The following is a 16,853-nucleotide window of genomic DNA, read 5'->3' as shown; positions in this document are numbered from 1 at the left end:
GTCTGCCCTGAGACACCCTTTTATTGTTAGATTTTATTTTTGAAAGCTCAGATGAATGACATCTGTGTTACTGTTATCAGGTCTCTGTTACGACCATCCAAAGAGTCAATAGAATTGGTCAAACAACATTTTCTGTTCGGAGTTCCAACCTAAGTATTCATAATTACATTTTAGGTTTCTAAATGGGGTCTTTTATGTTCTGTTTTTTGTGGGGATTTCATTGATTCCTATCACTGCTGCTTCTAACAAGAACCTAGTATAAATATTAATTTCAAGTATTGTAACTATTTACTCAGTGCCTTTTAATGCAGTAAAATGTCCAAAGACACTTTACAGGAGTGTTATTTATCTGCTTTGATTATTCTCTGAGCATATTCTGTCCCACTTCCTGAATATAGGTATTGTGTTAGCTAATCCCAGTCCTTGGAAGTGACACAGTTTCTAATGAATTATTAAGCATGTGTAGAAATTATTTTTCTATCTGTTCCCTGGATTCTGAATTCATAGTATCTGTAAGTTACTTTAATACTTGCTTGAATCAGTTTGGGAGATGCTAATGTTTTAAAAGGAATTCTGTAAAGTCAGGTTCATCACCTTCCTACTAGGTTTGAAGCTCACTATCCGTTCCTTGCACCTATAAACTTCCCTTTAAAGAAATGGCAGTCTTCTCTCCGACTTCCCCATTCTTTGTTCCTTGCTATGAAGTAATAGTTTCATGAAGTAATAGCCACTGAAACTAGAAGACAAAGCTTTTATGATAATTGAACAGAGATTTGAATTCAAGCCCAAACAGTCCACTATGAAAAGTGACTGTTTAAAGATCTTGGATGGTTTCTTTGAGACTTGAAGTTTAAAAGTGAAGTCTTTATCTGTTGATCTTCTTGACTTTTTGATGTTATAATGGCACTTTGGAAGTACTCCAAACAGAATTTGGTCCACTGCTACAGGAAATGTCAGATATTAGGACAGCTTACCAAGACCTTGGACAGAAAAGTTTGATATTAAGGAGAATTTTGAAGGAGGAAAAAGAAACACTGAGATTTAGGCAGGGAATGCCGCATCTTTCTTGGTCCTTAGAAGTTGAAGGTATGGTTGTTGTTGGTGAAGCAGTTTTACAAATGAGATTACACTGGAAGCAAATTTAATTAACATGGGGGTATCTTGGATGGTTGTGGAGCTGGAGGAGATAATGGCACTAGAGAGGTGAAGGCCATGGCAGGATTTGGAAGTAAAAATTTTGAGAATTTTAAAATTTGAATTGCTTAGCCGAGTGCCAATGAAGGGATCTCTGAACACAAGTGTGATTAATGAGTGGCATTTTATGCATTATAGGATGTAGGTGCCTGTGTTTTGGATGAGTTTAAGATTAGAGAGGATAGACAACAGGAGAGGCTGGTCTAGAGATAACAAGGCTGAAGTGTAGACCTTTTAAAGTATTAAGGTTATGCTGGAACTATCTAAAACTTTGCCTGGACTGGAGGCTTATCCTTATGAAGTGAAATTGGATAGATTAGGATTGCTTCCCTTGAAGCAGAGGAAACTGAGTGGACACATGAATGAGTTGTGTAAAATCAAGTGGGGCAGACAGGTAGAAACATTTTCCCTTGATAGAGGGCTCGATGACCAAGACACAAATTTGAGGCAAGGGCTAGAGATTTGGAGAGAATCTAAGACGGTGGGGAGGGGAGTGCGGTGGGGGAGAGAAATGCTTTTCTTTTTCATCTTGAAGGAAGTGGGAATTTGGAACTCGCGACTTGTAAGGGTGTTGGAGAATGAGACCCCCCCATGCTTCAGCATTTAGATGTGTACTGGTCGTGTCAAGGCTTAAATGCCCTAAACCAAGCACTAGTCAATGGGATTAGGATAATTAGGTGGCTGTTTTTGACTGCTATCGACTCAATGGACCTAAGGGCCTCTAAGGGTTGTAGATATCTGATTCTAAGGGCATGGTTTCAGTCTGGAAATGCTTTGGTAGTGGAACTAGATAGTCTGTTTGTCCTTGCGTGCAAGTGTAGGTTGATAAAAGGAATAGTATATTTTGGAGGTGTGTTTAATTTACTGACAAAAATAAATAGAATGTAAAGAATACTTGATTTCTCAACACCTGTGTGCCCTTGCCTGCATGACGTTCCATTCAAGGTAAGATATTTACCAGTTTCTAATCTAACCATAATGAAACCTTCTGACAAAAGTTGTGAAATCAAAGAATGAAGGAAAATATTAGGTAAAGATGAAATCGAATACTTGGAAGTTTGTGTCCCTCCCTTTTATACAGTACTTTTTTGACGTGCCATTATGTCCCAAGAAAACCAAACTGAATGATTTTGGGTATGAATCCTCGATGGAATTTTGGGGCATGCAATAATTCCCAAATAAAGGACCAGATTTCAGACTTCTAAGTCTCGCACCATCTTTTCAGCACAATAGAATGTGTACAGAAGCATTGGGCTACAAAACTTAAATTGTTTGATAAATCTCTTTTAGGAAGAAGTATTCCTGTACTAAGTGGATACTTTGTACATTCTGCATTCTTTGCGTGTCCTCTTCTGGATATTTGTGACCTTATGCTGAAATCTGCCTTCTGTCTTTTGTTTGGTTTCTGTTGCCAACTTCAGATGGGCACTGAAGTAACATTGCAACAATTTTATTGTCAGTCAAGTTTGAACAAGGTGGTCAGTGAACTGACGAAGAGTCTAGGCCCGAAATGTCAGCTTTTGTGCTCCTGAGATGCTGCTTGGTCTGCTGTGTTCATCTCGCTCCACACTTTGTTATCTCGATTTTCCAGCATCTGCAGTTCCTGTTATCACTGGCCAGTGAACCTGGCTTTTTTTCAATGTGTCAATGTTGCTTTATTTGTCCATTTTGGCCAGTGGCAGACTTCAGAGCTGGCATATAACATGTTACTATTTTGTATGGAAGGCAAAAAAGTGTTTTTGGCTTGCTGGAAGCAAATTCCTGACTTGTATTCTTGATATAGAATTGAGCAATTTAAATGAATTGCATTGATTTTTTGGAGGGTTCTTCCTGCACTTTTTTACCTTGTGATATTATTTATCAAGGGTTTACATCACTGCTGTGAAGTGAATATTTGGTAATAGGTGAATTTAATTTTAGTTGCAAACTTGGTATTTATCATAAACCCAAAAAGATGTTTAAACTCCTTTTTTATGGTTACTATGCAATAGTTTGCCTGTAAATATGGTCAGTATTCAAACTCTTCTCTCAAAATTTTCCATCTTTGAGCTTTTTAACACTTTTAATGAAAGTTCGTACTGTTAACACAATAAATATTTGCCTTTTTGCTTTTTATAATTGGTCTAATGGAACATGCGTTGCCTGCTTTCTTTAACAAATTAATTTTTTCTTAATTTGCCCTTTTTATCAATTTTAAGGTACATATTTCTAAGTGCCCTTCAAGACCGAAATGAAAAGCTCTTCTACAGAGCACTGACTTCAGACATTGAGAGGTTCATGCCCATTGTTTATACACCCACAGTCGGCCTGGCTTGTCAGAATTATGGACTTGTATTTCGCAGACCACGGTAAGTGATGCAATGCAACACACATCTATTGTGAAGACAATTTTAAACAGATCCACGTTTTGTCGTGACATTGGTGGCAGGTGTAACTGTCAATCAGTTGGCTGTCAAGTTTCCTAACAGGTCAATAACTATTTGAGCACACAAACAGGTGTGCTGTGTTAGCACTACCTTAATCTTGCTGTTACAGCTCAAAAAATAGTTGAATGTTTCCACTCTGCTGGAAAGAAACATGACTCTAATGTAGAACAAGTACACTTTCTAAATTAGTTACTCGGATGTATGGAGATAGCCCTTTGTGTAGTGTTGTTGATTCTGTCACTGAGACATATCATTTTAGAGGGGTGAGTTTTGATTGCTCATTGTTCCCCCTTGGTTGGGGGTGGATGTGGGTGAGGGGGGAGGAAGTAGCAGTCAAAGGTGACTGTGTGAGGCATTGGTTGTGGGTTAGAAGATGAGTGTATCTTCAGTCAGTTGTCACATGCTGATGCTAGTCTGGAATCCTGGTGGACAAGTAAATTCAAATTTTTAGTTGAATTTTTTCAACATACTTACAACTTATTCATTCATAGGCTGTGTTGCTAAATGCCAGCATTTATTACCCATCCTAATTATGCTCAAGTAGGAGATGTTGAGCTATACCTTGTGAACTATTGCAGTCTGTGTTTGACGTAGGTCCCTCCCGCTGGGCTGTTAAGATGTTCCCAGTAATCTGAAACAGGATGTTGCTGACTGTTGGTCTGTTTTCAAATCTGAATTGAGTGTTGGAGGACAAGTTGAAGGTCATGTTCTTATTGCCTTTGTCTTTCTAACATCAGAGGTTGTGTTTCAGAGGTGCTATTCTGCATGCTATTAAAATGAACTTAGATTGGCCAAGGCCCTTTTATTGCTGGACTCCCACTCAACCACTGAAGCTAGATCTGTGGAAAGATGCTTCACAGTTATAAAAGAGGACAAAATTTGTATGTATTTTTTTGGGGGTGTGACCACCTTCCCCAAGTTTTGTCAAAACAGGACATTCCTCCTTGAGAATCTGGAAATGATTCTGTTGCATTTTGAGTTACTTGCTGAAAGTTAGCAACTGTGTGTCTGTTCATCAAAGCAGAATTCAAACCTGTGCAACATTGTAGATGATCTGTGATTGTCCATATTAAGTACAGTTAAAACAATGTGATGACACTTGCATTCTCCCTCGAAGTTGAATACTGACTTGTCAAGCTCCATTCTGAAGGGATTCTTTGACTGGGACAGAGATTGGACAGATGAGTCACAGCCAGGTCATAGTATCAGGCAGATTTCTCTTTGAAAAAGAAAAGGGGTTGGTGTGGACTTGATGGGCCAAATAGCCCACCCCCATAATGTGCGGATTCTGCGTCAAGTTTCTACCAAGTTGAAATCTAGTACAAAATCTCTGGAAATAGAAATTGCAAACATCTGCGTTCAGATTAAAAAGCGTGAGAAGAGGTTGTACTGGAGCATGATCTGATTGGCTCAAATGGCCTGTTTTTGTGGTGTTTAACTCCAGATAGAATGGTCCATTAAAAGAAAATGAAGTCCTTTCTAACCTTGGTGATTCTGTTAATGGTTGAGAATGCATAAGTTTCTTTGCTTAAATATTTTGTTTATCACTAACTGAGCTCCACATGGTCTTTAAAAGAGCAATACACAAGGAGAGTAGTACTGTACACTCAGTTTTTTAAAAAAGTAATACAATGATTCAAATATTAAATATTAGTGTTAGAGTGGTGTGCTGCTATTCCTGGAGTTAACACCTATGAAAGTATGCAAAATGCCCCAATTTACCTGATATTTAGACTCGAACATGAAAAAATGGACCAGCTTTCTGTACTGAACAAGAATTACTATTTATAACAAGTAGAGCTGTTCACCTTAAGTAGGATCTGAATTGCTACAAAAACAAAGTTGCTCACAGGTCTGGCAGCATCTGTGGAGGAGAAAACATTTCGGGTCCGGTGACCCTTCCTCAGAACTCAAGCTCTGAATTGCTGATGTGAACTACACCTTCAAACTTTTAACACCTTTTATAAAAGATCCTCTTCTCAAATGCAAAAAGAGACGAGACGATAAAACTAAAGACATGAATGGTACGGGCAAAGGGCAAGACTGGGAAAGAAGCTTTAATGGTCCCTGTCCACTGTTTGCTGAGAACTTGTTTGGCTTGATGGACTTGCTGCTCCTCCAACCTTTCATCTCTAGTGCATTCACTGGCTTGCAGGAGGCATGGAGCAACTGGCTCACACTTAGAAAGTCTGAGATATTGGTTAAAAGTCATTAGCTTAGTGACTGTAGAAAACTGGTTTTCTTTGGAATTAATTTTTCTAAACCATGGAGCAGGAAAAACTGCTCCTTCTATTCTGGCCAAACATTCTCACCCACAAATTATTCAGCCAGCAGGGAGTTAATCATAATTTTTGATAGGCAGAAGGCCTTTGTCATTAGCCTGGAAATGGTGATCGGTTGTCAACCAGCTACTTGTTTCTGGACGCAACTCATTTTGTGTATACTGCCTGTTGCCAGTCTGTAACTAAATCTCCCACATTACTGCCAATCGTTTTAAGCATTTATCCTGCTGCCTGCACTTGTTAAAGTAAAGATAGAATTGCCATAAGCTTACTAGACCGTAACGCTGATCTCGGGCCTGGATCCTCCTTCAGACCTGATGAAGGGTCCAGACCTGATACATTGACTTTCCTGCTCCTTTTCTGTGTTCCTCCAGCTCCATTCAGTATTGACTTTGACTCAGCATCTGCGGTTCTTGCTATTTCCATGAGTCTGATCCCTCCTTAAAGGCAGAGGCTGAGAAAGTGTCCTTCATGGTGACTTCAACCAGTGCAGGAGGTGAACCCATGTCACTGGCATGACTCTGCATTGCAAACCAGCCGTCCAGTCAACTGGGCTAACCGATTCCTTAGTGGTGGTAACCTGCTTTTAAAACCCCTTCCACTGTTCTTGGTTTTTAAAACTTTTATTTTCTCACTTCAGTCCATAATCGAAAATACATAAAAAGCTGGGTAACATGGTTATATTGCCTAAATGGGGATTTACAACTTGCTACTTGTTCAGTGATTAGCTAGGTAGAGGAAAGCTGCTTGCTGTCCACCAGGACCTCCCTCCCTATCTGAGAAGCTGGGTGCTAGCTTCCATTACTGAGACATTTCTGTTGCCTAAGAGATTTCTGTTGCTGAGGTAGCTCCTATTTTGCAGTGGTACACAGCTAGGCTCTAAATGTGGTAGCAGCAGCTTGTGCATTGGAATGTTCTCAGTGGCAGGGATATCACCTCCTGTTGGATTTTTGAGTAGGATGATGACTGAGATTTGTGGTGAGAAGTGGAAGATAGTGTGAGAAGTCGCTGTCAGCCAGACTGAATACCTCGCTTGAAATTCCCTGAACCAAAACATGAGGAAATCTAGTCTCCAGTTCCAGAATGTCCCCCACAAGGGAACATTATTCCTATTAGCATCCACCTTCCACTGATTAGGTACCAAATAAAAGTTTGTGACAAATGGAAATGTAGCTGCAAGATGTAACAAATAAGATTTTAAAAGTTCTATTCTAGTTTAAGTTGAATTGCTGTTGAACTTGGGAACTGATGTTCACACAGCAAGATCCCACAATTACCATTGTGATTTAGAGATAAACGTTGGCAAGTGAAATTCTCAGTCTTCCTTCAAGTAGCGATGATGGTATCTGTTGAATGGGACAGATGGGAGTCAACCTAAGACAGTGAATAAATTGCTGTTTTGTACACTTTCCTGTTCTGAATGCAAGAAATTTGTCAATTATTCTAGGTTAGTTCCTCTTTGTTTTTGTTGGTATACAGTAGCAATTTGAATGAGAATGTTTGTTTTCTGTGAGCACTACTTAGTTTTCACTGATTTTTGAGGCCAAATTGTACTCCTCAACCAATAATTAGCTCTGCAGTTTGTAAACGGTAGTGATTTGTTGCAGATGTTTTCACCCCTAATTGAGCCGAACTGGCTGTTGATCACTGGTATAAAGGAGTTCCACCAGCACTTTGAAGCTAAGTGGATGTTCCGGAGGAGATGTAAATCCGGAAAGTAAATTTCCCAATCCTCCCTCTCAGTTCAGCAAATATGACTTTTAGAACATGATACACAGACAATTCTGAAGTGTAACTTTGCACTTGATTTCCTATTTTCTCTTTGAAATATTATTGATTTTACCAGGCAAATAATGAAACTTTTCCATGTAATTTATTAACTTTTAATCACTTATTTTGTAAGGTATAACAACATTTTTCAATTTTACATGCAGGGTGTTCATACATACCGTAGGCACGGTTTTGACTTTTGGGTCCGACTCCAACCTCTGCCGGGTCACAAGTTCAATGTCTTGAACCTGACTGACTTTCCCTAAATAGATCGATTTTTAAAGTGTGGATGGTGGCCTTGCTGTCCAAGTACAAAGAGCAGTAGGAGGTCCTACAGTTTGAAAAGCATTGACTTTCTGTGCCTTCTGCTGGGAAGGGCTGAGTTTGGCAAGATTGTCCAGGTTGCTCAGATTTGGCATGCCTTTCCAAAACTTCAACTGTACAGGTTTTTGGTGAAGGCCTGTCCTAATTATTATAAGTTTCAAGTGTTAAACTACAGAACAGAACCTCGTGAGTGCTCTCCATCACATCCTCTCTTGCATGCTATTGGAACCATCTGTGTTACAGGGCTTAGAGTCATAGTTCATACAGCATAGGAATGGACCCTTTGGTCTAACTTGTCCACACTGACCCAACATCCTGATCTGACCTTGTCCCATTTGCCAGCACTTGATCCATTTCCCTCTAAACTCACCCTATTCATGTACCCATCCAGATGCCTTTGAAGTGTTGTAATTGTGCTGGCCTCCTCCACTTCTGCTGGCAACTAGTTCCATAAACACACTACCCTCTGCATGGAAAGGTTGCCCCTCAGGTCCCTTTTTAAATCTTTCCCTTCTTGCCTTAAACCTATGCCCTGCATTTTTGGTCTCTGCTACCCAGGGAAAAAGATCGTGGCTGTTCACCCCATCTGTGCCCCTCGTGACTTGTTATAAACCCTCTGTGAGGTCACCTGCAACTTCCGACGCTCCAGGGAGAGTAGCCCCAGTGTAATCAGCCTCTGCTAGAACTCGATCTCTTCTAGTGCTGACAACATCCTTGTAAATCTTTCCTTTTCCTGCTATAGTGAAGTTTGTGGTCAAATACGTTATTGCAAGTGGATTGTTGTATATGTACAAGGTGGGTAGAAGTATTGGCCATTGATCCACACCTGAAATCTGTAATGGTTTTGAGCTCTGCAACATGATAGAGATGGAGCAAAGACTGGAGGGAGGGAAGGAAATCCTGTTTCATCAGTCTCTCAGCTGGACTGTCTGCATTAAGCCGAATGTTACAATTATGGAGGTGAATTTTACTTGCTGTGTGCCTCAGTTTACCAGCACATTGTGACTGCTGTCCTGAAAACAAGCTGACAACCTTTCAGCCCTCGTTTATTTCGGGTTGATGTTTGAAAAAAGTGATAAACTCAGACTTTCAAGCAGCGTCTTAGATGTCTGTCTGAGTAATTTTGTTTAATTTTACATTAAGTAACAGGCTACTGTATTAAGTAGTTTACTTGGCCAATTAAATGATAGTGTTCTGCATATATTATGTTTCACTGCTGAGTCTGTCTCAGTTGATTTTCAGAGATCAAACTGCTAACAAGAGTTGTACCAGACTAAACCCTTCAATATTCAGAGGATAGGACCCTAACCTTTGACCCTGTCTCTTTTTTATTTTAAAGATAAATGTAGTAAGGTATTGTGTTCCAGATGCAATTTGATTGGTCAAACTACCAGATTTAAAGCAAAACACAATTTATTTTAACTATAGCAGATGAATACAACAAAACAAAGGAATTGGAATAACTAAGAAAAATGAGCAGAATAAAAGAATTAGTAATAGTTACTTTGTTGAAACGGTTATAAAATAACATTCCATTTAAAAAAAAACCTTTTTTGGCAAAAGTCAAGTTCAGAACACAGATTGCCTCCCATGCATCGACCATAGCAGGCAGAGAACCCCCAGCTTGGCTGTAAACGAGAGATGGTGGGAAAGTAGTTTTCACCTCTTCAAGACGCCAGCAGCAACTGCTGAAAACTAATCTAATGATCCTGGTTCTGTAGATGGGAGCTTGACCACACCCATTCAGTTTGCTTCTGTTGTTACGATGTAAACAACTTGTGAAGCCTTGGATAATCTTCTCATTAAACTGCTCACTGCCTGTCCTCCAGCTTGTCTGTAAAAGCAAGCTGGACAAAACACTTCTGAAAGCCCACTGTATTGTCACATGAGCAATGACTTTCTGATGAGTTGACATTTGCCTATGTGTTGCTATGTTTAGAAGTTATGGATTCAACACTATCTTCAATTAATTTCTCCAACAATGGATTTTGTGCAGTATTTGTTTTTCCTTTGATCTTTAAAACTGGTAAACCTGTTTTCACAGATGAAGCCTATTTGCATTATTTTCCTATTCATTGCTACGGTAAGTATTGTTTTTCCACAGGCAAAGCATTTCTCATGAGACAAAAGTGGAGCTTTATTAACGGTAGCCAGATTTACTAGTGTGGTAAACCCAATAAGCTGTATGGGGAAATACTAAATGATCTCCCAGTGAATCCCATTGACTACGAGTTCCCTTCCCCATGGTCTGTTCATGTGGAACTCCTCACCTGAGCATGTTTTTTTTTAACAAAGTAGACCCTCTAAAGGAATTTTTTTAAAAAGTAGATCCTGTGAGCTCTGTGGTACAGTGATAGAGTCTGTACCTCCTGAGCCAGGCATCCCAGTTTCAAGTTCCACCTTCTCCATAGGCATTATCATAAGATCCGTGAACAGGTTGACCATAAAATGTAAAAAGCAATCCCAGCTGGTGGGTCGTTTTTTGTAAACAAAAAAAATGGACAGACTTTCAGGGACATGGTGACCTGCTGGTATTATTGCGTGTGTTAATTCAGAGCTGGTTAAATGTTCTGGAACACAGATTCAAATCTCTTTCCTGTGTTCTGTATAACTATGTAGGATGTGTTATCAGTTGCAGCAGCTCAAACTCAGTATTTCGAAGCTTTACCAGCAGTTAGGAGGCCAGTAGTTCAGTACTGAAGCATTTGTAACAATCTTCAGTGAGAAAAACTAAGTGGATGATCCAACTCTTATCTTCCAGTAGTCCCCAACAGCACGGATGCCAGTCTTCAAATTACATGGAATGACTTGAACGTCAAGAAATGATTGGAAGCACTGGATACTGCCAAAGGCTGTGGACTCGGACAACACTGCAGCAATCATACTGCCTCTCCATTTTCTGAACTCCTTAAACAAGCTGTTCTAGTAAAGCTGCATTGCTATTAACTATCTGACATTGTGGAGAATTGGCCAGATATGTCCTGTGTACAAAAAGAAATGCAAGGCAAATCTAGCTGGGCTAATTACCACCCTATTAGTCTACTCTTGGTCATCATGAGCGGGAAACCGGAGGGCTGGGAAACTTTTAAAGAGCAACAGAAGATAACTAAAAAGGCAGTACGTGGATAAAAAATGAAGTACGAAGGCAAACTGGCCAAAAATATAAAGGAGGATAATAAGATTTTTTTAGGTATGTGAAAAGAAAAATGGTTAAGACTAAAATTGGGCCCTTGAAGACACAAACGGGTAAATTTATTATGGGGAACAAGGAAATGGCAGAAGAGTTGAATGGGTAGTTTGTATCTGTCTTCACTAGGGAAGACAGATACAATCTCCCAGATATAATAGTGGCTGAAGGACCTACAGTAGTGGATGAACTGAAGGGAATTTAGATTAGGCAGGAAATGTTAGGCTGTTCAGCCTGAAGGCTGATAAGTTCCCAGGACCTGATGGTCTGCATTCCATGGTCCTTAAGGAGATGGCTCTAGAAATGGTGGGCGTATTGGTAATCATTTTCCAATGTTCTATAGATTCAGGATCAGTTCCCGCAGATTGGAGGGTGGCTAATCTTGTCCCACTTTTCAAGAAAGGGGTGAGAGAGAAAACTGAATTATAGACCGGTTAGCCTGATGTCTGGTGGGAAAGATGCTGGAGTCAATTATAAAAGATGAAATTACGAGTCATTTGGATAGCAGTAACAGGATATGTCAGTCAGCATGGATTTATGAAGGGGAAAGAGTGTTTGACTAATCTTCTGGAATTTTTTGACGATGTAACAATGAAGATGGATAAGGGAGAGCCAGTGGATGTGGTGTACCTGGACTTTGAGAAAGCCTTTGATAAAGTCCCACATAGGGGATTAGTGAGCAAAGTTAGGTCACATGGTGTTGGGGGCAAAATACTGAGTTGGACTGAAAATTGGCTGGCTGGCAGGAAACAAAGAGTAGTGATAAACAGGATAATAAAATGTGAGGCTGGATGACCACAGCAGGCCAAGCAGCATCTTGGGAGCACAAAAGCTGACGTTTCGGGCCTAGACCCTTCATCAGAGAGGGGGATGGGGGGAGGGAACTGGAATAAATAGGGAGAGAGGGGGAGGCAGACCGAAGATGGAGAGAAAAGAACCCTCACCCCATCCCCCTCTCTGATGGGTCTAGGCCTGAAACGTCAGCTTTTGTGCTCCTGAGATGCTGCTTGGCCTGCTGTGTTCATCCAGCCTCACATTTTATTATCTTGGATTCTCCAGCATCTGCAGTTCCCATTATCGCTGAGTAGTGATTAACAGGTTCTTTTCAGAATGGCAAGCGGTGTCCAGTGGGGTACTGTAAGGTTTGGCGCTGGGATCACAGTTGTTCACAATATACATAAATGAAGGCATTAAAAGTAATATTAGCAAATTTGCTGATGACACAAAACTGGGTGGCAGTGTGAAATGTGAGGAGGATGTTATGAGAATACAGGGTGACGTGGACGGATGCATGGCAGATGCAGTTTAATGTGGATAAATGTTTGGTTATCCACTTTGGCAAGATCAGGAAGGCAGATTGCTATCTAAATGGAGTCAAGTTAGGTAAAGGGGAAGTACAACAAGATCTAGGTATTCTTGCACATCAGTCAATGACAGCAAACATGCAGGTACAGCAGGCAGTGAAGAAAGCTAATGGCATGCTGGCCTTCATCACAAGAGGAATTGTGTATAGGAGCAAGGAGGACCTTCTGGAGCTGTACAGGGCCCTGGTGAGACTGCACCTGGAGTATTGTGTGCAGTTTGATCTGCAAATTTTGAGGAAGGACATTCTTGCTATTGAGGGAGTGCAGCGTAGGTTCACGAGGTCAATTACCGGAATGGTAGGACTATCATATGTTGAAAGATTGGAGCAACTGGGCTTGTACACGCTTGTGTTTAGAAGGATGAGAGGGGATCTGCTTGAGACTTATAAGATTTATGAAGGGATTGGACACACTGGAGGCAGGAAGCATGTTTCTGCTGATGGATGAGTCCAGAACCAGAGGACACAGTTTAAAAATAAGGGCTAGGCCATTTAGAACAGAGTTGAGGAAAAACTACTTCACCCAGAGAGTGGTGGATATATGGAATGCTCTGCCCCAGAAAGCAGTGGGGGCCAACTCTCTGGATACTTTCAAGAAAGATAGATAGATCTCTTAAAGACAGTGAAATCAAGGGTTATGGGGATAAGGCAGGAACAGGATACTGATTGTGGATGATCAGCCATGATTGTAATGAATGATAGTTCTGGCTCGAAGGGCCGAATGGCCTACTCCTGCACCTATTGTCTATTATCTGTAAACCAGTGGAAGCAGTCACCAGTGGTGCTGTCAAGGCTGTGTTCAACTGTGTGTGTGGTATCAAGGATCCTTAGCAAAACAGGCATCAATGGGGACCAGGAGGAAACTCTCTATTGGTTTGAATCCTACTTGGCACAAAGAAAGATGGTTAAAGAACAAAATACAGCACAGGAACAGGTCTTTCGGCCCTCCAAGCCTGCATTGACACATTTTGCACGTACCGGTTATCATTTTTGTTTTGGAGGTCACACCTCTTAGCACCAGGACAACTCTGCAGGAGATCCTCAGATACTGTAACAGCTCATGTCCACATGCAGCAAAACCTGGATAGGGTTTGGATTGAAAAGTGGCAAGTAGTATTCATACAATACATGACCATCTCCAACAGCACAGAACCTAACTATCACCTTTTTTGACATTCATTGATGTAAACGTTATTGAATCACTGTTTATCACTACCCTTGAGACCACAATGGACCAGAAACTTAACTGTACTAGCCAAATAAAGAGCAGCTCAGAGGCTAGGAATCCTTCAGTGAGTAACTTTTTTTATCTCCTGATTTCAAAGTCTGCCCACGATCTGCATAACGCAACTTGACACCATCCAGCACAAATTGGCTGGCTTGATTGGCACTGCCACCACTCCCTCCAGCACTCAGTAAAGAGTACTTTAATAAGAACATAAGAACTAGGAGCAGGAGGAGGCTATCTGGCCCCTTGAGCCTGCCCCACCATTTAATAAGATTATGGCTGATCTTTGAGACTCCACTTAACTCCCACTCACTATAACCCTTAAATTTTTGAACAGTAAAAGGAATTATCTTGCTTTGCCTTAGAAACATTCAGTGAGGGTAGCTTCGACCGCTTCACTGGGCAGGGAATTCCACAGACCTTTGGGTGATTTCACAACCCTTTGGGTGAGGAAGTTCCTCCTGACCTCAGTCCTATATCTGCTTCCCTTTATTTTGAGGTGATGCCCTCTAGTCCTAGTTTCACCCTCTAGTGGAAACAACCTCCCTGCCTCCACCTTTTTATCCATTCCCTTCATAATCTTATCTTTCTATAAGATCTCCCTTCATTCTTCTGAATTCCAATGAGTGTAATCCCAGTCTACTCAGTCTCTCCTCATAATCCAACCCTCACAACCCTATTGACAAGATAAACTGCAGAAATTCACCAGGGCCTTTTAGATAAGCTCTTCCAACAAGACCACTGCAAGCTAGAAGGACAAGGGGCAGTAATGCAAGGGAATGGCATTACCTGCACACCATTCACTACCCTAAATTGAATTGGAAATATGTTGTTTATCCTTCAGTGTTGGGCCATAATCCTGGAACTACCTGCATAATAGATGGACTGGAGTGGTTCAAGAAGGCAACTTTTATTGCCACTTTCTACGGGTGGGTGATAGATGCTGGTCTAGCCAGCAACACACACCTCTAATGAGTGAATTTTAAAACTATACAGTTGAGCATATGTACAAAGAACAGACTAGCACAGGAACAGGCTGAAGACACTTTATGGCCCCCTTGGCGCTCAATTTCTTGTTTGAGTTCTTGCCTACTATCTTTGTATTCTTAATGCTTCTGTCTACTTTCACTTTCCAAAACCCAAACCTTGCGTACACCTCTTTTTTGACAAAGCTCTTTCTCTTGTCATCCAAAGTCTTTAAATATTGCCATCCTTTTCCTTCATTTACATAGGAATGTGCTGGTCCTGAACTCTAATCAACTGGCCTTTAAATGATCCCCGTGTGCTAGATATGCCTTTATCCTCAAATGTCTGCTCCTAGTCGACCTTCCCTCGTTCTTGCCTAATATTGCGGTACTGCATTACAGGCGTCGGAGGGGTCTTTTAGGTTTGCAACCTTTCCATGGCAACAAGAAATGTAAATGGAGCCTATGGATGGGAGTTGGCTTCCATGAAGGACTGGGATGTGAATATAACTTTTTTCATTCCTGGGAAGAGCAGTTGCTGTACCAGGCTGTTTATGGACCTGGATAGAATGGTGCATCTCTAAAAGTTGGTGAGGGCCCTTTGCGCTGAGTTTGCTAAGCCACCTGAGGATGAAGAGACATTGAGCTGCCTTGATCGTTACATCTACATGGGAGGCCCAGGATAAATTGTTGGTTATTGTCACTTCTAGGAACTTGATGCTGTCTTTTATGTCCCTCTCTACCTCTCCTGAAATACTTAATTCCAGAGCATTAAGCTGCCAGACTATTACCTCTTGCAACCAAGCCTCTGTGGTAGCTATAACATATTTGTGTGTTAATCCAAGCTCTCAATTCATCTGCCCTAACTATATAGTTCAAGGGAGCACTTTTTGAGAAGCATGGTCTGTTTAATTATTGAAAAGAAAACTTGTAAATCATGCCCTTGTCAGTTATGTGGCTTATTTTTTGTAATAGAATTTGTTGTTTCAGCTTTTGCACTTTAGTTCTAAAATTTACAGTTGTCATGTTATCTGCAAATGAAACTTGCATTTCTCTTGTAAATTCTCCATTGCTTCGTGTAAAATATACATGTTACCCAACTAACTCTGATCTTTAATCTACAACTAGCATTTTGTTTGACAACTCGAGGCATGCTGTGTTCAGAGTCCAACAGCATGGGAAACAGACCCTTCGGCATAACTTGTCAATGCCAACCAGGTTTCTGAGCTTGAGCTGGTCTCAGCTACTTCCAGTGGTCATATCTGGCAATCATCTTTTATTGATTGTACCTGTCCAGATGCCTTTTTTAAATGTTGTGATTTGTATCTGCCTCTAACACTTCCTCTGGCAGCTCATTCCGTACACTCTCCACTGTCTGCATGAAAATATTGCCCCTTGGATTCCTTTTAAATCTTTCCCCAGCACCTCTTCTGCAATGTCTACTCTTTTCTGTTTATTTCCTAGTTTCTTAGCTTCCAAGTCTTTATCCACATAAATACAGTTTCAAAGTATTCATTTCGGATCTTGCCCGTCTTTTGCGGTTACACACATAACCTTGTTGATCTTTGGGCGAGTGTGCGCGCGACTATGACTTTGGATGTAGTTTTTAATGCTTTCTAATGATGAACAAGAAAATACATGCTCTTGCATTGTAAGTCTCAAATGCATGGACAAACAGGTTCTTCCAACTCAACTTGACAAACTACTTTGAGGCAGCACCTCTGATTGCAATAGTTTCCCCTTTTTTCCATTCTTGGCGAAAATAATGCAAATTAAGACCGTTTTGAAATTGTCATAAATGACACTGCAGATTTGATTAGGTTTAATTTTGCCTTTGAAAATTTTCCTTTTGAAATATTTAGCTATAGCTCTTAAATCATCACCTAGCCTGAGGGATAAGTTACATTTTGTGCTAAGTTCTTGCCCAATTTGCAGTATTGTATGTTCCTGAAGAAGCTGTTTGATATAAGATAGGGATAGACTATTACTTTACATGTTCATCTGTTTATTTTGACACTTGTTCAAATTTATTGCAGATGTTCAGTATTTGGTGTTGAAATGTTGAATCAAGTGGAGCTTCACTTCCTTTTTTTCTTTTTAACCTATTGAGCATT

At 40.6% G+C, this 16,853-nt stretch overlaps 1 protein-coding gene across 5 annotated transcripts in view; it reads left to right on the top strand.

Annotated features, from left to right (window-relative positions):
• me1 (malic enzyme 1, NADP(+)-dependent, cytosolic) overlaps positions 1-16,853 on the top strand; it is a 393,143-nt gene that overhangs the window by 137,531 nt on the left and 238,759 nt on the right. For all 5 annotated transcript variants that reach the window (XM_048531809.2, XM_048531811.2, XM_048531810.2 and 2 more), the window contains one exon: positions 3,393-3,542. In XM_048531809.2, the coding sequence (XP_048387766.1) occupies positions 3,393-3,542 (150 nt within the window). The remainder of the gene's footprint in view (positions 1-3,392; positions 3,543-16,853) is intronic.

This window comes from Stegostoma tigrinum, chromosome 4 (assembly GCF_030684315.1).
Source record: "Stegostoma tigrinum isolate sSteTig4 chromosome 4, sSteTig4.hap1, whole genome shotgun sequence".
Lineage (NCBI taxonomy): Eukaryota > Metazoa > Chordata > Chondrichthyes > Orectolobiformes > Stegostomatidae > Stegostoma > Stegostoma tigrinum.
This window is presented reverse-complemented; position numbering and strand designations above follow the sequence as displayed.